The sequence below is a fragment of the Pygoscelis adeliae genome, unplaced genomic scaffold, assembly GCF_000699105.1.
Source record: "Pygoscelis adeliae isolate BGI_AS28 unplaced genomic scaffold, ASM69910v1 Scaffold29, whole genome shotgun sequence".
Classification (NCBI taxonomy): domain Eukaryota; kingdom Metazoa; phylum Chordata; class Aves; order Sphenisciformes; family Spheniscidae; genus Pygoscelis; species Pygoscelis adeliae.
Genome location: NW_008825611.1, coordinates 390993 through 414250, shown reverse-complemented (window position 1 = coordinate 414250; position 23258 = coordinate 390993). Strand labels below are relative to the sequence as shown.

Below are 23258 nucleotides of genomic sequence, written 5' to 3'. Positions count from 1 at the left end.
GAACTGGAGATTATAGAAACTTGGCAAGAACGAGCAGATGCTGTCTCTTACAGTCAAGACCATAACTCTGTTACCCAGTGATTCACTTCTATGGCTGCCTAAAGGCTGTCCTGATAAACCTATTCCCTCTTCGAGGCTTGAGCCTCTTCGGCAGGTTCTGTGCTCTCTGTCTGTGGTAACCCTGTGCATGTGGATGGCTGTCACTGAGAAGGGAGAGCATCCATGCGGCTTTTTACTTTGCTGAGACCTTGCTGCTTGCTGCTCCTCTTGTGCCACGCCATGGGGAACTGTGACGGGAAGCCTGGCAGTGAAAAAGTTGGTTTAAGAGCAGCAGAAATATAGGGGGAAAAAATAAGAAGTGAACAATTCGCAAAAATGTATTGCTGAGTAGGAGAGGAATGAAAAGAGGGAAAGATAGCTGTAGACCCATGGGTTTTTATAGCATGCTGCTGAGCACGTCTCCTGAAGTTTTTGCAGGTTGCGTTGGGGCTTCTGTGGGCACGTGGTAGCTAGGTAAGTGCTGGAAGATACCCTCTTAGTGTGGCGTGGGAAGGGGTCTGCACCGTGCCCCCCTATAATCACAGCGGGGGAGAACAGAGCAGAGCGTCTGCTTTGCTGCATCACTAATTCGTCTAGTCTGGAACTGCTTTTTTAGTTCTGAAAACAGTTTTAGATTTGAAGTACGTGGTTACGGTTGGGAGATCGCATACCAGGTCCGTCACAGATTGCTGGTGTGGGCAAGGAAGCGAGGATCACAGCTTTTACCTGTTACCTGGCCATGCACTGTCTTTGTCCCACGTGGTGCGGGATATGCGGGATATTGACCTCTAGCTGAAATACAGGCTTTGGAAAAAATCCACTTAACTTCCAAACCTTATTTTCCCAGGTCCTGGCTGTTCAATTCCTGTTCCTGCAAACCAGTCGTTTTGGACCCGGGAGGAATACTCTCTTCCAAAACTTCCTAGAGCATCTCACAAAACCATAATCCATGACAATAAAATGTGGATTGTTGGAGGCTATGTCTTCAATCATTCTGACTCTCAGAAGGTTTTAGCGTGAGTATAAACCTAGATAATAAAGTCTAAGTAGAGGAACTTTGATTTGAGAATTATTTTTAGAAAATGCCATCTGATGTGCTGTGCTTTGGCCTACGCTCCATCTCCAGGGGAAAACAGCAGTAATAAAAACTTAGACTCACACTTGAGATGTAGAAAACGCTGCTAAGGGGTGATAATTTTGGAAAAGAAAAAGTGTAAGGTTCTTGATGTTCAGCAAATTTTTGATTCATCTGCTTCTGACAGCTTTTAACTATTCACTATATATTTCTAGGCTAGCTTCTAAATTCTATCTGGCCTCGTATTCAAAGAGGTTAGTTTTGTTTCGGTATTATTAGCCCTTCCTTATATTATACCTGTGTGACTTCAGAGTGTTTGGCTCCTTAATTAATACATACTGATTACTGTGCATGTTTATGCGTAGTGGATGGGATACCAAACAGGGAGTGGTATTTAGGATGATGACACTTAGGCAATTAGTTGAGGAGATTTAACGGTAACTAAGATATCAAATAATAATTGTGTACCTTGCGGAAATCCTCCATAAAAAAAAACATTTCAGGCTTCCTCAAGCTTGATAGTGTTTGTGCAGATCTAGGCAAAGGCTCGATTTTTTTTTCCCAGGGATATCTGCATACCTCGCTTTCACAGGCCTGAGCGAGAGCTGTGTGTTCTGCACTCATGTCCAGAGATAATAGTTCTTGTAGGGGAAGTTAAAGAAGAGCTGAAAATGCACACTTAGTTGTCAAATAGTTGCTAATTACTTCCACAATTTACTCTTTCAAAGTCATGCCTGATTTTTCAACAGATACCCTGTGGCTTCATTGAACACTTTCTCAGATACGATTTTATCTTATGAGGCTGTAAGCCTGGCGAGTATAGTACATTCTTTTATCTAAAAAGCCACAGGCCATTTTCAGAGCAAAGGGTTTATCTTGTTTCCAGTTGACCGGAAAAATACGCTTGAATGACAAAGACATAATTAAAAAATGCCTTTTAAACACTGGCAGATTTTGTTTTGTTTTTTGTTCGATTTTTACCAAGTAGTTGGAACTCAGCTTAGCGTAAAGTTCTTCTGCTCTTTTGGGTGGATCTTGTGGTGTAAGTTGTCATAGCTTAATAGACAATGCATTAGCTCTTGGTTTTGCATGGGAAAGAAAACTCAGGGTAAAGCAAATCAATACGTGGACATCAAGTAACAGAGCAAGCTTGACTGGATTCTTTTAATCCGTAAGTAGTCTGTGCATGCTTTGTGCATGCTGAAATCCTGGTATCTAGGACTTCTGTTAAATAAAATAATTTCCCACAAATCCTGGAAAGGACAAGCAGTAATTTTCTCAACTTTAATATCTGCTTCTTGGGAAATTAATTCAATTTTTGTTATACAGGTATGATCTTATTTCTGAAGAGTGGCTTCCACTGGACAACACTGTGAACTCAGTAGAGATGAGATATGGTCATTCGTTGGCATTGCATAAGGTAAGTTCAGTGCTGCAGACTCACCCCCCGGCTGATTTCTCCCTCTTCTCCCCCTACGCCCACCCCTTTCCACAGATCAGTTTTCTTTGGGAGAAGTGTTTCTCCTTCAAAGGCTTGTCCATGGATATCCCAGTCAGTGTAATTGTACTCCAAGGAGTCCTTGGACTGGTATCCTAGGAAGTCTGTAGTTCCTTTGCTTGTGTGTTCCTTCTTTGCCCTTTTCTCAGAGATTTTAAGGCTGACCGAGGTCAGTGAGTCCATTATTTCCTTCCTACTGTCTGTGCTTGCAAGACATGCCTGACAGCTAGAGTTTGCTGGAGTTCAGCCGATTCCCCAACTGCCTTTTGTGTAGACCACATAAATATTTTTATGAGCTCCGTCGTCCAAGGCACCGAAGCAGAGCTGGTGAATTAGGGATTTCTGGAGCCTGCTCTGCTTCTGCAGTAGACCCATGAATCTATTCTTCCAGCATCTGAAACAACAACTGGATTTGACTGTTGCTTACCTCATTTCTCACCTGCATGCCTTGCTGTGGGCACAGGCCACGTGAGAGCAGAATGGCAAAGTCTTTGAAAAGGAAACGAGCTAATCCTTTACTGACCTTTTGTTTTGGAATGTTAATTAGCTCATCATAGTGCAAACCTATCTAAAGCATAATTATAAACACTTGAAAAAACTCCACACAGCACTGTTCACAATCAGAACACTTGAAGAACCTGAGAAGGATGGAAATTCCTACCTGCGAGGGCTCGACGCACATTCTGCAAATAACTGTTCAAAAATAGGGTACAGTCCAAAAGAAGGATCGCGTCCGGAGAAGGACAATGAAGCTGGTGAAGGGTCTGGAGAACAAGTCTTATGAGGAGCAGCTGAGGGAACTGGGGTGGTTTAGCCTGGAGAAAAGGAGGCTGAGGGGAGACCTCATCGCTCTCTACAACTACCTGAAAGGAGGCTGTAGCGAGGTGAGGGTCGGTCTCTTCTCCCAAGTAACAAGCAATAGGATGAGAGGAAACGGCCTCAAGTTGTGCCAGGGGAGGTTTAGATTGGACATGAGGAAAAATTTCTTCACTGAAAGGGTTGTCAAGCATTGAACAGGCTGCCCAGGGAGGTGGTGGAGTCACCATCCCAGGAATTCTTTAAAAGACGTATAGATGTGGCTCTTAGGGACGTGGTTTAGAGGTGGACTGGGCAGTGTTAGATTAACGGTTGGACTCAATGATCTTAAGGGTCTTTTCCAACCTAAACGATTCTATCATTCTACGGTAAGTGGGTTTACCATCAGTGACGGGCAGTGGTTCTCAGGAATTTCCCAAGAAGCACCAGCTATAATAGAGAATTTCCCTTTCCAAGGCTACCGCCTTATCAGTAGGGAAACACGGCTCCACTACACACTCTGGTGGATTCATGACTAACTCTGAGATGCCTGGAGAAACCCACAAAGGAAACTAGATAGAGTTTTGGAACTTGGCTCTTAGAGGGTAATTAATAAAACCCTGTCTAATTATCCTGGCCCTCTTCTTTCCAAAGGGTCCTCATATTTTGTCAGTGCATTAACTTGTAAGACAAAGCTTTCAGTGTATAGACAGAGGAGTTTCTATCATAACTGTCTTTCTTCCCAGCTATCTTCTGCTGCTTGCATTTGCAAGCTATGGGGGGGATTCAGCTTGCTTATTAAATCATCTGACTTCAAGTGCCTAACTTCAGGTGCCTTTGGGAGCCTCTGAGCTCTGTTTATAGTGAAAACAGACCTAGTCAGTACGGGTAGTGAAATCTGGAAAGCAAGTCAGCTCACCCAAAAGTAAGCACACCTTCCCTGCTTTTGATCAGTTGAATTATTCTCAGGGCTCCTCTGTATTTTATATATATGTATTTAGACACTCAGCTAGCATACAGGCACCTAAATTTTGATGTCTGTCATCTGAAGGTCAATCCTGCCCTGCGCACCCCTTCCCCTCCATACCCCGATGTAGGGTGAATTGTGTGTGTTGAAGGTATTCTGACATTATGGACTTGGGTACAAACCCTGGCAGTCGTGGTTGCTTTCATATCAAATGTGACCGGTGAAGGAGATATGTTTCTCCTTGAGAGAGGAGAAAAACTTAGGCTGAGGGAAGATAAAATATAACAACTTCATTACTTACCTATTAGCTGTTTCCTAAATGCCAAACTCATTGGCCTCATTTTAAATCTAACTTCTTTCAGGATGTTATATACATGTATGGTGGAAAAATAGATGCGACGGGGAACGTGACCAGCCAGCTGTGGATGTTCCACATTCTCACCCGGACCTGGGCTCAGGTGACGCCGAAAGCCAAGGAGCAGTACGCTGTTGTTGGCCACTCGGCACACATCGTCACCCTGCGAGACGGCAATGCGGTCATGCTTGTCATCTTTGGGCACTGCCCTCTTTACGGGTATATCAGCAACGTCCAGGAATACAACCTGGGTGAGTGGGGCCCTACCTACCATTGGCTTCAATTTTAACAGTTGGTTTGAAAATTATTTATATGATCCATATTCACGTAGCAAAACAAAGACAGATACGTTCTTCTCCTTCTATTTGTATTTACGAGAAGTTCAATCTAAGTTCCAGTGTTTGCATAACACAAACAGTGAGCAGGTAGCCATGTGCCTCCAGCTTTATACAGCTCGTTAGGTCCCAAAGACAAAAAAGCTGTAATTGAGGGACAAAGCAGGATAACTGTGGGAGAATTTAAACTAATTTTCCTCTCTCCCTCTGACAGAGCAATCACTTTTGAAATTATTTTATGTATCCTGTGAATAGAAGAATGGCTGTAACAATTCAGACCAAGTATCCACTTAACCTGATACCTGTGTCTCCAGTAGTGGTCATTAGCGAATGCTGTGGGGAACAGGGAATGACTTTCTGGACTTCCATTTGCCCCGTGTCTCTGGGAATAGTCCAGACTCTGACTTTAGGATCCAGAGGTTTCCCGTGTCATCAGTGGAGAAGTGTAGGAAGCTCTCCAGATGAACTGAACTTCTACTTAACTTAGCTGCTCTGAAATGGCTCTCTGGAGGCGTGTCCCTCGCTCCACTGACCAGGTAGAGAACATAGTTAAGCACAAGAAGTTCACAACGTGAACGTGCTAGTTATTGTCAGAAATAGTGGCCCTATCTGCACTTTCTGACCTGTTATCCTTGTCCTTCAGTCATCCTGATCCAGAGGATCTACTGGAGCCTGCTCTGGTTGGCTGGTGTCCACATGAGCGAGCTTTCTTCCTCTAGGACAAAGCTAGAGAAAACCAGGATGTCTGGGGCAGTGATTTATTTTTCTACTGTTCTGTTTTTCCCACATGTGATCTTGCAGACTATTCAATTCCTTCGCCTTTTGTGTGCCTGATCTGCCCTGCAGTTAGGAAGCCTGTGCAGGGTTTCATTCTGCACTTGCTAAATTACACACCAAATCTCTGTAGCATTTTAGTTTCAGTTGCCATTATGTCTAGAGTGCTTCAAACCAATGTTATTTTAGTGAGTGAGATATAGGACCATTAATCACATATTAGTTTTTAACGGCAGTCGTCTTCACAGTCATACTTAACTTGGCTTCAGTGCTGTCTGGCTTTATATACATATAAAATAAAAGTGCACTTGGGTACCATTCCAAATCAAGCCATGGTGCTGGCATTTTCATGTCATTGAAACGCAGTATATTATTTCTGTACTTTTTATCTCTCATTTACTTAGCTTGTCTGCAGAATGTAATAAATGACTGTAGAAGAGATTTCTGGTCTAATTAAACATACTTGACAATACTTCTTGACAACAAACGCCTTGAAGGAGAATATTTTTGGATATGAAGTGATAGAGACAGTGTCTAGATCTGAGTCAAGGGAAACCCAATTTGTTTCACCACCAGATTTGTTGATAAGTTATTAATGGAGGTCAATTAACCATGTTTTGTCACTCACATTTTTCATTTCTCAGCCACAAATACATGGAACATTTTACAGACGAGCGGTGCTTTGGTGCAAGGAGGGTATGGTCACAGTAGTGTTTATGATCCAAATACAAGATCGATTTATATCCATGGAGGTTACAAAGCATTCAGTGCCAACAAATACAGGCTAGCAGACGACTTGTACAAATATGAAGTTGATTCCCATATGTGGTAAGTAGTTCTCCTTCCTGTATACCGCCCCATCATTTTTGTTTGCAGTAGGCAAGAGGCTGGGGTATTTGACAAGGGTACAGTAGTACGTGGTTACCTGCCTTCAGGATAGATGGTGTGCTCTCGTATCTGTTAATTTTTATGTCCCTTTATGAATAGAGAATTATATAATCACATATAATCAAGGCTGTGAATAAACCAAGAAATCAATTTTAATCTATTGTTGTATTAAAGCTGAAAAGAAAAATATTTGATGGGATTTTCTTGCCAGCAGTACAGACTGTGCATATGAGCGCAGTTACTGCAGTCAAGTGAATGATAATTCATTCTGCAGTTAAGACCGCAAAAGAATTTCTATTATAACCCCATTTTCTTCTGGCTCTGTAACTGCTTGAAACGTTCATTTCTTAAGCTGAAATCTGTGATTTGTTTCTGCCCAAAGGTGAGTTTTATTTAAAAGCTATAGCAAAACTTCACAACTTTGAGCTATAGAGGTGAAATAAATTTTCCTCAGTTTTGTGTTTTGCTTAAAGTTGTTTTTAAAGGCTCCTGTCAAAAAGGAGACTATCTTTTGAATTAACACATGTAAATTTGAGTCACCATATCGCCTTTTTGTGAGAGTTTAAAATAGCTTGTATTCCTGCAACAACTGTTTGTGAGTCTGTACTGATGAGTAAAGTAACTAGTGACTAATTTCCAAAAACCTTCCTTCCTGCTCCGTTGTACATGCAGTAATAACCACGCTTCCTTTCTTGGTTCACTTATCTTCCACTTCAGCCACGGAGCAGGCAAATCTGGCAGAACAGGCAGAAAACGTCACAAATATTCTTCCGAACTGCTGCAGCACCAACTTCCTTCCATCGTATTTATTTTGTCAGTCTCGAGAGGACTGTCAGAGCAGGCGAGCAGTCGCCTTGCAGCGAGGCGTGTAGGAGTGTCTGCTCATCTTTATCTATGCTTTTTCTGGTGCCATTGACTCCTTTTTTATTTTTTTGTTCTTCGGTAATTTAGGCCCTCTCTCCCTCTTGTGATTTCATGGAAGGGCAAAAAAGCAGTCCCCTGATCTTTATTTTGGCAAGTGCGTTTTCCCCGTGTTTGCTCCGGTGTTTCGACTGGCAGCTTCGCAGTTGAACGCTGTAGCCCCGGCAGGGACGGCGTAATGCTCAGAAAGCCCCCTGTGCGCTGTGATACCGCTGCTCGGGCATCAGGAACGGGCCCCCGGTCCAGGTCGTTGATATACCATTTGCCGAATATTTCCTTGTGAAAGCCTGGGCTCCAGCGCAAGCTGCGTTTGGGACGCCGCTGTTCTGCAGAACTGGTGTGTCAGCCCGCAACCGGTGACACCGCTGCCTGCGACACGGGTTTACCTGCAATCCCACCCTCTCAAAAGAGCAGGGAAGTTCTACAAAGGGTGGCCCCGTGTGTGCAGTGCCGTTAATCGTGCTGATTAAAGGTGAGGACAGTGGCTAGTATGATTAATGCTTCCCGTGATTTAGTCATGGATGAGGCGTTGAGTTTTGCAGGTATTAAGCTGCGGCGCTCCGTTATCAGCAGCTGCATAGATTTCCTTAAAATAGGTTTGTTAGTTTTGAGCAAGAGATGATGCCCAGTTGGAAAGAATTCTTTAGGTTACTGTAAAATCAGCTACTATAAAATACAGGAGTCCTCCCAGGCAGTGTCCATATCATCAGGTTTAGCTGATTATGCTCAAAAGCCTCGTTAGTGTGAAAACTTGGTAATCCCTAGGGAAGGAATTGATGATTTTAAGATCCATAGCTTTGGAAGGAGGCTTTCATAGATATATTTCTCCTGTAAATTGGCAAGCGGATGAGAAGATGAGAGAACGAAATTACAGGAGGAATTGAACAATCTGGAAAGGAAGTTTGTTAAATATCTCATTAGGAAAAGTAGTTAAATATCATCCCCCCTCCTCCGTACACCCCGAAACCTTCTTCAACGTGGATTTATGGATTGTTTTGTCTTTGCCAGGTACTAATCAGTGTCATTAATACATATATTTTTATTTCTGAAGGACAATTCTTAAAGACAGTAAATTTTTTCGCTATTTGCACACGGCTGTGATAATGAGTGGAACCATGCTGGTGTTTGGAGGAAACACGCACAATGACACCTCCATGAGCCACGGCGCGAAGTGCTTTTCTTCAGACTTTATGGCGTATGATATTGGTAGGTTCTTGCAGAAATAATAATCAAAAAATTCTTGGATATTCAAAAAGAGCTGTCTTCAAGAAGACTAATTTACATGCTGGGTGTATTATGCCAAATGCTACTAAGCATACTGCAGAAGAGTGGGTAATCAGGAGAGGCTCATTTAGCTTGCTACACATTACCAAGTAAATGAGCTGGTGCAGCGATTTCTAGGCCAATACAGGAGCGGTTATTTGGTCAACAGTTTATACAAACTTGGGCATTAAAAATTATTTCTTAAACGGAAAGCGTATTGTTCTACCGCCTCAGCCATAAAGCTCTCCTGGTATTTTGAGTGTGTTTTAATCTATGATCTATCAAAAATGCAGGCTGTTAGGACAGTTACAAGCACTGGACGCTGCTGAAGCTCAACTTGTACGTTGCGCGCTTTTCTTTTAACTGCAGGCTGGCTGACTTGTTTGGCCGTGCTGTTTGTAATGTCGGTTTGTTTATATGTGGGCTTTATAAGCATAAATATCCCCGTAAGCACTATTTAACAGCAAAGCCAGATGATTAGATTTCATTCGGAGGGACGGGGTTTTGATGAGTTTGAATAGCCAGAAGAGGGCAGCATTTATTTGTGAATTTGGAGTCCAGAGACAATGCGTTTTAAGAAGAAGAAGAGAAGAGGAGATGAAATTATATAAAAGAAGGTGCATGCACATCCAGATAATTCAGGCCGGAGAAAAACACCATTCTGTACTCATACCACTTTCTGCCTTCTGCTCTCAGAATTCCTTTAAATGTGGGCTCTCGTGATTGATACCCTGAAATAATCATGTAAACCTGAATTCTCGGAGTGACTGTCCGCTGAGACGTCACTCCTGGTTTGTGAAAGGAATATGCAAGCCAATGGATTACTTTCAGCAGCAGGGTCTGGCATCCTCGTGCCATTTTGCTGCCTGTTACAGGGATCTTGCCCTTCTGCTTCCTGTGATTTCAAGTCATATCCCTGTGGAATTTATTGTGTGCTCCTAGCTAGCTTTATTATGAGTTTTATTTTTTCTTGGAAGAACATTTAAAACGAGGTATTTTGACAGTCAGGGACAGAATAATTTTTTTAAAACTTGGATAGCAATAGTGATAGATTTTTTTTTTTTTTGCTATTTTCCCTGACCCATTGAACTATTAGGTGTAAACTACAAATTGCATTAACTTGACAAAATATGTCAATAGCGATGTTAATTTTGATTCAGTTTAGTTAACAAGCAGATTCCTGTAACCTGAAATAAGCGTTGTGGTCAACTCGCCCAGTCCTTGCCAGTTTTACACTGAGAATTAGAGCTTGCATCGATTGCACTTCACGTGACAGGGATGAGAGGTGTTGTGGTCCTCTTGGGTACCCTCATTCCTTAGGGCAGAGACTTTCAGCCTGGAAGGAGCGGCTTTTTTTCAGGAAAAAGACGACCACTTTTTCTATTCTTTTCGTGGCAGGACACCTTATGCACGATTTGCCTTATCCCATTGGACCAGGAGCCGTACCGGGAATACGTTAGGGTGCTGGCTGATCACTAGTGTCACAGCAGAAACGCCTACTTGGTGGTTCTTCGTGCATGATCCCTGCAGTAATTATATTGATGGTATTCATGTTGGTCTCCATGGGAATAAGCCCGTGTACTGTGGGGAAGCATTGTAAATATTGGAGACTGTTGTGGCCATGCCAACATAGATGGATATGGCTATCAGATCTTTAATATTAACATGCTCATGTGTTTGTTATCTACACCAAGGCTCAAGCTACCCAGGAGACAACCAAGCAGCAAGGTCAATTGTTACTGAGTGCCTTCGGAGGAGAGGCTTAGTAATGGGTTATGTTAGCATACTATAATAGTAGGGAGTATCTGGCTAATTTGCTCATTTTTAACATCTTGTTGATGAAGGTAATATCTCAGGGATCACAGTGATGGTTGGAAGACTGGAGAAGACTGAAATTAAGATACAGTCTAAAATAAAGGCTTCAAAAACAGGTCTTCTCCTTAACCTTCGCCATTAGAACTTATTTCTGCAGTAACTCGTTTTATTTACCTTGTCAAATTTTTCTGCTTTTCTTTCCTCAAATTTCTAAGTAATCAGACTACTTGCATTGAGTGTTCTGAGGACATGCTATCTTTTCTCTTTTGTTTTGTTTCGGGGTTGGTTTTTTTTTTGGTGTGGGGGGGTTGCAAACAGATGTCACCGAGATGCGTGCTGAGATTCTCTGGAGGTTTAGCAGATTAGGTAGATCTGAGAATGCATTAATGCTTCTTATCCTTTTATCCTCCACTTGACCAGGTTGGGGCTTATTCAGTCCAAACTATCCAGGTAATGCGCAGGTTCGGAAGGTTTCAGGATAACAGTCCAGCCGTCTGTGTGCATGTGCATTTCTTGTTGCTTCTCAGGACAAGCTTTTGGGTTGTGCTGGCGTTCAGGTTGGGTGAGCACTTGGGTGGAGCAGTCTCACAGTATTTTTCCTACAGTGCTGCACACTGCAATGACTAGTTAGCACTTCCTATCCCCAAAATTGGTCTCTCTGGCCTCTATAGAAGAGTGTCCTGCTCTGCAGCAGTTTTGTCTCTGGGTGGACAAATGTCTCACTTGAATCCTCTACCTCCTCCTCTCAACAATTCATAGCAGCAAAGGAGCCGCATGTGAGTTGCAGCCCTTCCATCGCTCTGTGTTCATCTCCAGGAGGGAAAAGGCAAGGCTTGTGCTTTCCGAAGGGTCATGTCCCTCGCGTATGGGATGTGTCTAAAACAAGAATAGAAACTTCACAGGCAGATTGTCTCAAAATGCAGTTTCTGTGGGTTAAGGAACCATTCTTTTTCATTTCTAAATAAGTTTTGACTTTGTTTTTTTTAAAAATCAGCACAAAGTGTTCATGGTAAAGGCTATACTCATATAATGCTCTTTTCTCCCCACAGGAGAGAAATTAAAACTCTTCTATTTACCCCATCAAAAATTCAGTTCTGATGACAAGCATAGAAAGAGGGTGGATGTTTTCATAGCATATGTGTTCTATTTGAATAGTATATTTAATAAACCTTGTTCATTGTAAGTTTTAGGCTTGGTTTAACTCATAAGTCAGGAAGGAGAGGATTCTATTTAGTTTCAGAATCATTCATTTTTTCCAATACTTGATCTTTAGCTAAAGATGGGAAAGAAGCTTAGAAAGCAAAACATTCCAGGCCTTCTATTAATCTAGAAAAATATGATTCTTGGCCTCACATAACTCACAACTTGTTGGATAAAAAATTGCAAATTTCTGTCCAATTTTGCTGGTCTCCTGTTAAAAATTGGAACTGTGTGTGCTTGTCTCAGGAGTGATGCTGGGCTAGGTTAAATTCCTTGAAAATGGAGCAAATGACGTTTAAAAATAAACTTCAAAATAACGATTTATCAAAGTATTAAATCCAACCAACTGGGTCCTATGTCTTTTATTTATCAGTGCTCTTGAACAAAAGTTTCTGTGGGAGCAGAGGTTAGGATCAATTGTTTTACCCAACAATTCTCCAATTAAGTTTGGTAAAGAATTAGTAAGGTTGTTTTCTTTGCCCTCCCAGTTTATCTAGTTTGGGTTTGTGGACTTCCCCCCCCCCGCCCCGAGGCTCAGTCCATGGCACAACGTTTTTCTCCTGTATTAAAGACTCTGCGAGTGTTTGAGGGCTCTGTAGATCTTTACAGCAGATTGACTTTTCTGTCTTAATTGCATAAATTGCATACGACTGCCTCTGGGATGTTAGCCCCCAAGGTGATCCCATTCACTTTGCGAAGTTTAAGTGATATGAATTGGACTGACTTTTCCTGCTGTTGTTCCTTTGATTGCTGAGTGGGTTATATGTTTCTTAGGTTGGTTTTTTTCATGCTGCCTAAAGGAAGAAATTACCTGAGAAACCAAGTAAAAAATGAAGCAGAACTTATAAATGTTATGCTAATAGAAAAAGATGGAATAATCTCACATTATATTAAAAGAGGAAAAACAACCACAAATCCTTAAGCTATGATGAGTGAAAAATATTTTTAAAAACATGGATATCTACCCTCTAGGAACATAATTGCAATGGGGGGCGGGGGAAGATAAGTCTCTGTTCTCAGTGATACTGGTTTGGGGCAAAACTGCAAATAATTCACATATAAACAGATAAAACCTGAAGTTGTTATGCAGTGAAAAATTCCATTAGTAAAGGAGGAAAAGCAACTCAAGCCACCGCCATTTAATTACACGTGATTGCCAAAAAGCGGATAACCCCTTCAACACAATGCCCTGGAACTTTCCTTTTTCATGAACTGTTCGGATGATGGAGCAGAGCCATTAGATCCTTCCTTTCCTTTTTCTGTCATACCATGGCAGCTGGGGTGAAGACTGAGTCTTCAGTCTTGCAAAAGAAGATGACGCAGCGCTTTCGTGAGCTGCCCTGTTTCACTCGCGACTTGCATTTTGGTGGTGGGCAGAATGGTCTCTCTGTAGTTATTAAAGTACTTTGGGATCTTTTGGGAAGAAATGTGCTACTTAAGTTGAATCATTAATTATACCGAGGAACTTTACTGAAATGAACTTTCCTTAATCCTAGCTTGCGATCGGTGGTCTGTTCTTCCTCGCCCGGGTCTCCATCACGATGTGAACAGGTTTGGACATTCTGCCGTGCTGTACAACAGGTAAGGTTACGAACAAGCTGGGGGGCGTTGGCATTTTTCATACCTCCATAAACGTGTACGTGTAGGTCAGTAACACTGAGACCAGTGTTAGGTTGAGGATCTGTTGCAAACCTCTCAAAGTTCTCGGATCTTCACTCTTGCAATGTCTTCAGTATCCACCTGTCCCTATCAGCCCTTCTACTTCACTGGACTAAACTGTCTCAGCTCACTTAGTTCTTTCAAAAAATTGTTTTTTTCATATTTTCTATTCCTTTTCCTTATTTTTATATATATTTTTAATTCTTAGTTATTTCATAATTTCGTAATTTCATTTATTTCATATTTCTGTTTCTTACTTAGCTGCACTGACAACTTTTATCTCCAAATCATGCTTTCCCTCATGGTTTCTAAATTTGTCCATGTTTCAGTTTACGTAGCTTGTCCTGTCTGGCTCTTATTTACCATTCACGTGATGGACAGTATTTAGGTGAAATCATAGGTGAGATTTCTGCTGTTAAGCATTACATCACTGTAATAATACCCGTGCTTCCAGGTGAACATCTGTTGTTGTATTTGAGTCTGCGGAACCAATTTGAGAAATGATATTTCTTAGGAGTCTTTCGTTCTGGTTCCTTTATCCTTTGAGGATACTTTCTGTAAATCAGTAACACTATTTAGAGCTCAGTTTAAGCCAGGCAGATAACTGTCACTGCCTTGAAAAGGAAGGTGTGCTTCTAGATATCTTTTTGTCTCTAAAAACTCACTGCCTACTTGTTTCAGTGTATGCTGAATATCAGCCGTGCATTTGCTTCCACGAAGGACAACTAAGCCTGTGCATTGGTTCTTCTTTTCATCCTAAAATAGGATGAAAATCATATTAAAAAATACTTATTATTCAACCAAAACTTTTATTTTCAGTTCCATTGACTCTTCTTCACTGTCTTTTTAAATGTGCATTTACAAACATGGATGCACAGGGTTTTTTGGGTGGCATTTGTGTGTAACTAATGAAATTTGATGTTTTCCCTGAAGCAGTTGTGATACTAAAGAAGGTTTAAAAAAAACACTTTCCTCCCGCCAAATATTACTTTGTTTTGGGGGTTGTTTTTTGGTTGGTTGTTTTTTTTTTTAGTTGACACAATGACTCTGCTCACTTGCTAACAGCCATGAAAATAACTGTGGTTTTGTCACAGTGGTGTAGCAAGATGTGACAACACTGAATTGTTTTGTCACAGTTTCTGAACGCTGGTTTAACGGTGTGATACCATGTCCCCGATTTTTAGCCTTCCTCTCTCTCTTGCCACATTTCTGCAGCATTTATGTGTAGTTGCGTTGATCAGGTGTCACCCAGAGTTTTGGCTGAAGGGGAAGGTCAGTCCATGACCTCGGAATGGTTTGACTCTGTCTCAACACCTGTGTGTTGAGATTCTCTGGCTTCTCTGAAACAGTGGAACTTGACTGACCTTTTCTTTCGTACCTTCCTTAACCAAGAGCTATTTATTTGGATTTATACATGCTGGACTGTAATAAAACACCTTGCTCACACCTTGAATCACATTGACTTGCAGCAGTGCATGGTCTATAAACGCAGGCACAGATATTTATCTCTTCACTTACATTTTTGTCTAGCACCATGTATGTATTTGGAGGCTTCAACAGCCTCCTCCTGAGTGACATACTGAAGTACACACCCGAGAGATGTGAAGCTTTTGACAACGAAACGGCCTGCTTGCGAGCAGGTCCTGGTGTCAGATGCGTGTGGGCTGCCACCCCTCCTCGCTGCGTCCCCTGGGAAATGGCGACGGTAGAGCAGCAGCAAAAGGTCTTTGAAGACTGTCCTCCCAAGCCAGGTATGTGTCACGTTCTTCCCATTTCCCTTTCCAAAAGGCGTCTAGGGTCTTTTTCTTTTCCAAACTCTGTCTTACATTAGTTGTATGCCATTATCAGATCAAGTTTAAGATGGGGGGGCTGTAGTTCTGCTTCCATACGTGCTCTGGGAGACTTTCCTCTGACCAAGTGGCTGCAGTGGCTTGGAGATATTTCTACCTTTCCTTCCCCCTGAAGCTGCTTGCTCATTAGATTTTTTTTTTTCCTACTGTACTGCTTGTACTTACTTTCCTATCCCAAACAGACATCATCAGTCAGGAATCAGGCCTGGACCGTTGCTCTGTAGATGTTTGCTCCAAGAACTGACCTTGTGAGAGCCAGCAATTCGCTGATGAGCACCACGGGGCAAGGGAGGGGGATCTGGGTCCTGCGGCGTTATCCTGTGCTCTTCAAGAGAGACACCAGGAAGAGTGTCGTCTTGAAAACACTTTCTTTCTCCTTCTACAGCATTATATGGATAGGGGCATACAAAAAGAGCGTTTGTTTTAAGATCTGATTTGTGTTCTCCCTTACGATAATTTTTAAACAACTTTTCAACACTTTATCCCAATGCATTCATTGCTCTGAATTGAATTATACGATCCTTGATTCTGTAATAGATGGCAGCCTTTAATTATTTAAAAGAAATTGATGTAAAGGGACATTGCTTTGATGGGCTCTCAATGTACAATAAATTTTTACAAAACACAGGCGATAAGCAATTGGAAAGATGAAGCGGAAAGTTCAAGCTTTGCATGAAAATGCTCCACGTAATTGAAGACCAGGCTTGCAGCAAAATGGGCCTGCGGTGGGAGATTTTCACCGTCCTTGTGAGATGTCCTCTGGCATCATTTGCATGGGCGTTGACTTAACATGTGTGCCCGGTCTTAGTTCATGCGCTTCCATATCTTGGCACATTTTCTGGTGTTGTGTTTTACGGATCCTTGGGCACTAAAAATGATTGATGGTGCAAATGAATGCAATTTTCTATCAGTTCAATCACATGAAAGTATCTGATTTACTAAGTAGTTGATAATGGAAAATCTACAGGCACTACTGTTTGGTTATATCTTTTGCTATATATAATCAAGTTCTTAGAGCTGTCAGGAAATGCCTGTTTTTGGTCATGCAGGTTTTTTTCTTTAATAGTTGTAGACAATGAAAAATGTGATCAGATTACAGACTGCTATAGCTGTACAGCAAATACAAACAACTGTCAATGGTGCACTGACCAGTGTATCTCAATGCATAACAACTGCTCAGAGGAACAGGTAAAGTCTCTCTAATACTTCTGTAGTTTAAATTTAGCCTTTGAAATAGCAAATGTCCAGATGCCTTCATCTGTCAGTATTATGACCCCTGTTGTTCTGTTATTTCCAGTGCATGTCTAGCTCTAATCTGCTAATGTGCTTGGACTTTTTTCAAGTTGGTCCAAGGGCTTTCCGTGGGACTCTCCTCTTAAGTTAGGAGGATGGCTCTGGGCAGGGGGAAGAGGTGAAGGTTTCACGATGGTGTGTGATTACTCAGTAAGGCACGTAGCCATTTGGGTTGCTATCGATAGAGCCTTCCCCTAGAAAAAAAACTAACCCTTTTGTAAAAGCTCTAGTAAGGAAAATGTGTCAGATGGTGGCTCGGGGGAATAGCTTGAATACACAGTACACGCTATGCCCAGCGTCACAGCTTTTGAATATATAGGTTGCTTTGTAGGTCTGAACTGCGAAGTTTAGTGTGGTAGTCATGGCTGTTATAAACCGACATTGGTTGGATGGGAAAAAGCCTCATCTGTGCTATTTATTTTAGGTTCCTATTACTCTATATGATAATTGTCCTAAGGATAACCCTGCCTATTACTGTAACAAAAAGACAAGTTGTAAAAGCTGTGCCATGGATCAAAACTGTCAGTGGGAACCTAGGAATCAGGAGTGCATCGCTTTGCCAGGTAGGTGTTGGTTGTATTTGTGTAAGAAAAACCTCCAAATTCACCCAGTCCAAAAGCTGTGGGGTGTTTTTTTTGTTTTGTTTTTTTACCCCTGAATCTGTAATCTTTTAGTGCTAAGCTGGAGTAAATAATGTTGTTTAATCATACCAGCTTTGGTATGAAACTTTATTTCCAGTAAATTCGGAAAGTCTGATGGAATATTTTTCAGTTCTAATTGTCTGAAGAGGAGTATGATCACTTGTATAATTATTGGGCTGTATTTCATCTCTCTCTTTTCATTTGATAAAAGCTGTACTGTTGATATAATAGGCTTCTGCAAGATATTGGATTTAATAATGCATGCTATTTAATTTTAGAAACTAGAATTGTGCAAAAGCGTAATGGCACATACTGGACGAATTAGGCAAATAACACTTAAAGTGTATAAGGAAAATTCTCTTATTAGAGTGTTTCCAGTGGGAGCTCATAGGAGTTGATTATTAGTGCCCCTGTAGTAACATATATTTTTTTTTTTCCCGGTGACTGGGAGAGGACTATAGCATCTTCAGTGATTAACATTTGCAGTTAATAAAAATACAGAGAGAGGGAAAAAACCAGCACAGACAGGCCCTTTTAATGGGCATGGAAAGCCTTCCCCTAGTAACTCTGATAGGTCTGGACGTGTCCAGGTCTGGTGTTTGCTAGTCTGGAAGAGTGAGAAGATGAAGATACTTCGGAGAAGAGCCATGAGAGTGAGAAAAACATCTTTTAATTAGATAGATAAAGCGCTTGGTCTGTTTAATCTGTTGTAGAAAAGGGGGTGACTTGATGATACGTGTAAAAAGCCCATCTGAAAAGATTGACGCTTAAGAGCTCTTCAATCTGTTAGATAAATCTAAACCAAGACGTTGGAGCTAGACTTCAGCTCTGCAGAAATTCACACTGAAAATGTCTATCAGGTTTTTTTGTAAGGGTGGTTATGAGCGAGGGAAATAATTAACCACAAAGTGTGAGTTCTTCAGTAGTGGGCATGGCTGTGCTCAAGATGAAACAGGGATTAATCCTGGAAGCTTGGTGCTGTGGACAGGATTAGCAGAACAACCCTCTTCTGTCAAAAGGTATCCTAACAACTGTGATTGAGTAAGTGGCTTTAAGCCATCAGCAAAATACTCAGTTGCTTTCCTTTGCTCTTTCTTCTACAATGATTTTACTATTTGACATTGTAGTAAGTGTTTTGACTAAGTAACATATATAACTAAATGGCAACATCGCACTTCAGCTCCCCCAAACAGCTTTCCTTTTCCTCCGGTATTATTATACATAGATACTTCTGAGCGTGCCGATAAGTCATGCTGGTTTGGGATGGGGCTGTAGGTTTTATTTTGGTGGAAGAGCTCTTTCACTACTTACAACATTGTGAAGGTCGCTTGAATCTATGGTTTTACTTTCTTTCCCCCTCCCCCCCAGAAAATATCTGTGGAACAAACTGGCATTTGGTTGGCAACTCCTGTTTGAAAATTACAAACGCGAAGGAGAACTATGATCATGCCAAGCTGTCCTGCAGATCCAACGGGGCTTTGCTGGCTTCTCTCACGACCCAGAAAAAGGTAGAATTTGTTCTAAAGGAGCTGCAGAAGATGCAGTCTTTGGTGAGTGCTTCTCTTTTATGTCCCCTGAGTAATTAAGCTCTGACTGTGGAAAAGTCCTTGCTGTGGTATTGTATGCTCTGTACAGAATAGACATGCCTCTTAACTGAAAAGGACTGATTTTTCTTTTGAAATTCAACATACCCTATGGGTGCTTTTGAACTGAAATTGTAGAGAATGTAAATGGGAAAGATAAACATACACGGTGCCTCAAAGGTATCACTTTCTATAATGCAATCACACGCGCATTTCTCTTGTGGGATACATGACTGCAGCAGGAGTCCTCTCGTGACTTGTACACAATATTTTATAAATAAAGGTTCCTTTGGGCCACCAGAGGTGTTTAATGTAAAGCATGTAAAGTTATTAATCCGCTCAGAAAAGCGGCTGTTTAAAATGTCGGCTTCTTACTCCGTAGAGCTGCTTGGCTTATTTGGAGTTATTTATTTTTGATTTCGTGGCAGGTGCTTTTCGCTTGGAGATGGTGAGAAGCGATTTGAAATCTGTCCCTCTTCATGCATCAATAAAATAAATATACATATATTTTTTTCCCCAGTCCCTGGCAGAAGCGCGGAGGTATTCAGGGCAGGTTGTGTAGGTGGTGCTAAAGCCCCAACAAAGAACGATGCTGTGCATCTCTGCTGAAATCCCGGTTTAGGCTGTAGAGCTGCTGTGGCTTGATGGCGTGTTAGAGTAACTCCTCTTGGGTCCCAGAGGCCGCTGTGGGCAGGGCTGGCAATCAGGAAGGGTTTTATATAGGAAAAATGAGACTGGAGGCAGTAGGATTGCTACTTTTCAGAGGAGAACGTACTTCAATACTAAGGAGAAATATTCCCCTGTTGAAATGAGAACATTCCCTGCTTTGATTCCCTTTGTAATTTTAAAGTGGCATTTCAACAATTACGGGGTTTTGGAGGGGATTCAGTTTAGCCAAGAAAAGGTAAGGTGCAATTCAGAGGAGGTTTTGTTAAATCTTTTGTAAAGAGAGGAAGCCAGGCCCGGGATATTGTAAAAGTACGTGGTTTGAACAGCTCCAGGTGTTTCTGGATATCCCAGTGGTTAAGTGTAGTGTAAATTCCTAAAGACACATGGCAACTCTTTCCTAACAGCGTTTGAACCCTTACACTGGGGAGTAAAAAACTGTTAATTTACAGGGCGGGGGGTGTGTGTCTATAATATTATTTAAAAAGTGAGCCTTAGAGATAGAAAGAGATTATTAGCCTTTTTTAGTTGATATTAGTATTGAGTGCTTGTAATGTGGGAAAAATACCTTTGCTAAAAAGCCAACCTGTACCTGGTACTTGAACTTTTGCCATTCAACAGCACGCTGCTGCTGTGCTGGGGGAGGCCGTACTTCGCAGTTACTCCTTTAAGTAAGCTGTGTATAGATGTTTTGTAATAATAAGAGAATGTGTTGGTGTTGGCACATAGTGCTGTGTAACCCTGTTGCTGTTAGAAGTTGCAGCTCTAACGTGGCAAAGTTATGAGCGTTATATGGTGATGTGTATTTTCTTTTAATACCTAAGGTAATAAAACTGGGTATTAATTCTACCATTTTCCTTTATTTCTAGCCCAAAACTTTGACTCCGTGGGTTGGACTGAGGAAAATCAATGTGTCGTACTGGTGCTGGGAAGACATGTCTCCCTTCACCAACACCCTGCTCCAGTGGCTCCCCGATGAACCAAGCGATGCCGGATTTTGTGGTTATTTAGCTGAGCCTTTCCAGCAGGGACTGAAGGCAGCAACGTGTATCAATGAAGTCAACGGCAGTGTCTGCGAAAGGCCGGGTAACAATATCTAACTTGTGTGCTCAGGGGGAGTAGGTTGACTAATAAGCATTTATATTTCCTAGAGAGTAAAGAGGAGCCCATTCATTACATTTAAAACTAGCTGCATCATGACTTTGCCAAAGAAAAATGGTTCTGAAAAAGTGTCTTGTGTAGGTATTTCATACAGGAGTTGGAGATTTTAAAAATAGCTCCACGTTTACGCTGTTGACTGTAAAATGCTTGAAGTACATTATAGTTTAATTATTTTTCTCTAAATTGCATACCTGAATGTGACATTTAGGTTAATTATGGTATGGAGCAATCTCCTGTTTAAAAAAAAAAAAAAAACAACACAAAAACTTAAAAGCTACTTTCCAATTGAACTCCCCTTTCTCCCCCTCCCCTGCTCCGTAGCCAGAGGAGGATTTTATCAAAGTTTGAAATTAATTGGGCAAGACACTTTGGAGATATGAGAACTTTGACAAAGAAGCTATTTGCTTTTGGGAAGAGTCTTCTAGCTTTGTTGGAACTGCGTATCTTTTAAAATGGCTTGGTCTGTTAACTCTTCATTATAGCTGATTATTTCTGATTACCAATTAGTACCTCTTTAAGTTTTAAGAAAGTTGGTTGATTACATAAAAATCCTAAGCAAGCTACACCACTTTAAATCATTTATTGTGGAAGAGCAGGGTTCAGATCATGAATGTGGAACCTGAACTCAGAATTTTGTATATTTTAACTTGCAGCACTTTGAATTGGTTTGAGCTCTAACTTTCTTTTTACGGTCTGAGAATAGTCACTTGAAACAGATGATAAAGCACTGGCTCACACCAGAAACTCCTGAGTTAGTTCTGCTTTCAGTACTCATATTATGTGTGGAACTGATCAAATAACTTAAAACATGTCCCAGTGTGCTCACGTAAAACATGGGGTTTCTTCCCAACACTTCGTTTGGGAGAACAGCTAAGGAACACATCAGCAGACCTGCAGAGAGATAAAGGCCGCATTCATAACCCCATTTAAATTATTTTTAAGATGGATACCTTAAAAAGCCTTAACACTCATGAAGGATACATAATCAGAGAAAGGATTTTACAGTACTTAACTTATACCATGGCGAATATGAGAAATGCAGTTATCTCCAGCTCCATCCAGCAACACCACACCACAAACGAAGTGTTTCAACTCTGCGAGATCGAACTATTTTTCAGCCTGAATAACAGACAGGGCTTTTTATCTTCTGTCTTTCTATCTCGGGGCTCGTTACCTGTTTCTTTCTGGAAGAAAGCTGACTCTAGTCCTCCTGCCCGCAGCTAACCACAGCGCCAAGCAGTGCCGCACCCCCTGCGCCCTGCGGACGATGTGCGGGGAGTGCACGAGCGGCAGCTCTGAGTGCATGTGGTGCAGCAACATGAAGCAGTGCGTGGACTCGAACGCTTACGTGGCCTCTTTCCCCTACGGGCAGTGCATGGAGTGGTACACCATGAGCAGTTGTCCGCGTGAGTAACTCCTCCTGCATCTTGACGGGTGGGCTGGAGTCTTGTATTTGCTGACATTCGCTAGTGGAAGTCATCAAACTCTGCACATGGGTCATACCGTCCAGGGGATTTTCAGAAATAAGAAGCGCCTGACCCCAGGAGCTTAGTGTGTGCAGCTCCACCCTGCGGTGTACTCTGCATCGTGTAAAGCGTTAAACAGAATCAGGTCCTGGTTACGGGAACTATCAATTAAACTGAAAGGCAGATAGTCAAGGCTTTCAAGTGAGATGATGAAATCTCCGCTTTTTTTTTTTCCCCAGAGAGAGAAGTAGTTGTTTCATTACTTGAATTCCTACCCTTCAAATTAATTGTTACATAATTTCATGTGATTAACTTCTTTTTGTTTAAGGGAAGTTGGGCAGTTTGAGTTGCTGCAGTTGCTCCAGGAACTTCTGCAAGCTGATGAGAATAAGCCTGAGTAGCTCAAACTGTTGCAGAATAAGAGATGGAGAAAATGAGTTTCAGATAACAGTCAAACATGAGAGTGTGAGCTTCCCATATTGCCAGAGGTCAAAAGTTGGAGGAAGCATCAGGCAGGAGATGAGTAGGCTGAAATAGTGGAAAACAATATTCTTCTACTACTTTTTTTTTCAAGGCAAATATTGTCAATTTAAACATCAGGATAGAAAGTCTGTTCATCTTGGAACACCAAGAATCTACAAAATATTTTTTAAGACGATATGGGGAAAGGAATAGGAAAACTTTTCTATACATAAAGAGTTTGTCACCCTGAAATACAATCCCATTTGAGAAAAGAACAGTTAAAGGGTGGCGATGGTTTTTCCTTAGTTTAGTTGATTGCTGGGCCCGGGGCATCTGCATGTGGCACTCTGAGCATCTAAAGAAGACAAAGTCTATTCTGTATTTGTAGTCTATGCTTTTTGACTTGGATAAATACTTGAAATAGAAACATAGAATCATAGAATCATTAAGGTTGGAAGAGACCTCCAAGATCATCGAGTCCAACCGTCAACCCAACACCACCATGCCCACTAAACCATGTCCCTAAGCGCCTCATCTACCCGTCTTTTAAAT

At 41.6% G+C, this 23258-nt stretch overlaps 1 protein-coding gene across 1 annotated transcript in view; it reads left to right on the top strand.

Moving 5' to 3' along the window:
- Nucleotides 1-23258, top strand: part of ATRN (attractin) — a 117233-nt gene that overhangs the window by 18734 nt on the left and 75241 nt on the right. The window contains exons 6-17 of the mRNA XM_009332713.1: nucleotides 887-1055; nucleotides 2444-2534; nucleotides 4737-4980; nucleotides 6483-6666; nucleotides 8699-8853; nucleotides 13422-13506; nucleotides 15115-15335; nucleotides 16501-16622; nucleotides 17152-17290; nucleotides 18737-18918; nucleotides 20487-20703; nucleotides 21999-22184. Of these exons, the coding sequence (XP_009330988.1) occupies nucleotides 887-1055; nucleotides 2444-2534; nucleotides 4737-4980; nucleotides 6483-6666; nucleotides 8699-8853; nucleotides 13422-13506; nucleotides 15115-15335; nucleotides 16501-16622; nucleotides 17152-17290; nucleotides 18737-18918; nucleotides 20487-20703; nucleotides 21999-22184 (1995 nt within the window). The remainder of the gene's footprint in view (nucleotides 1-886; nucleotides 1056-2443; nucleotides 2535-4736; nucleotides 4981-6482; nucleotides 6667-8698; nucleotides 8854-13421; nucleotides 13507-15114; nucleotides 15336-16500; nucleotides 16623-17151; nucleotides 17291-18736; nucleotides 18919-20486; nucleotides 20704-21998; nucleotides 22185-23258) is intronic.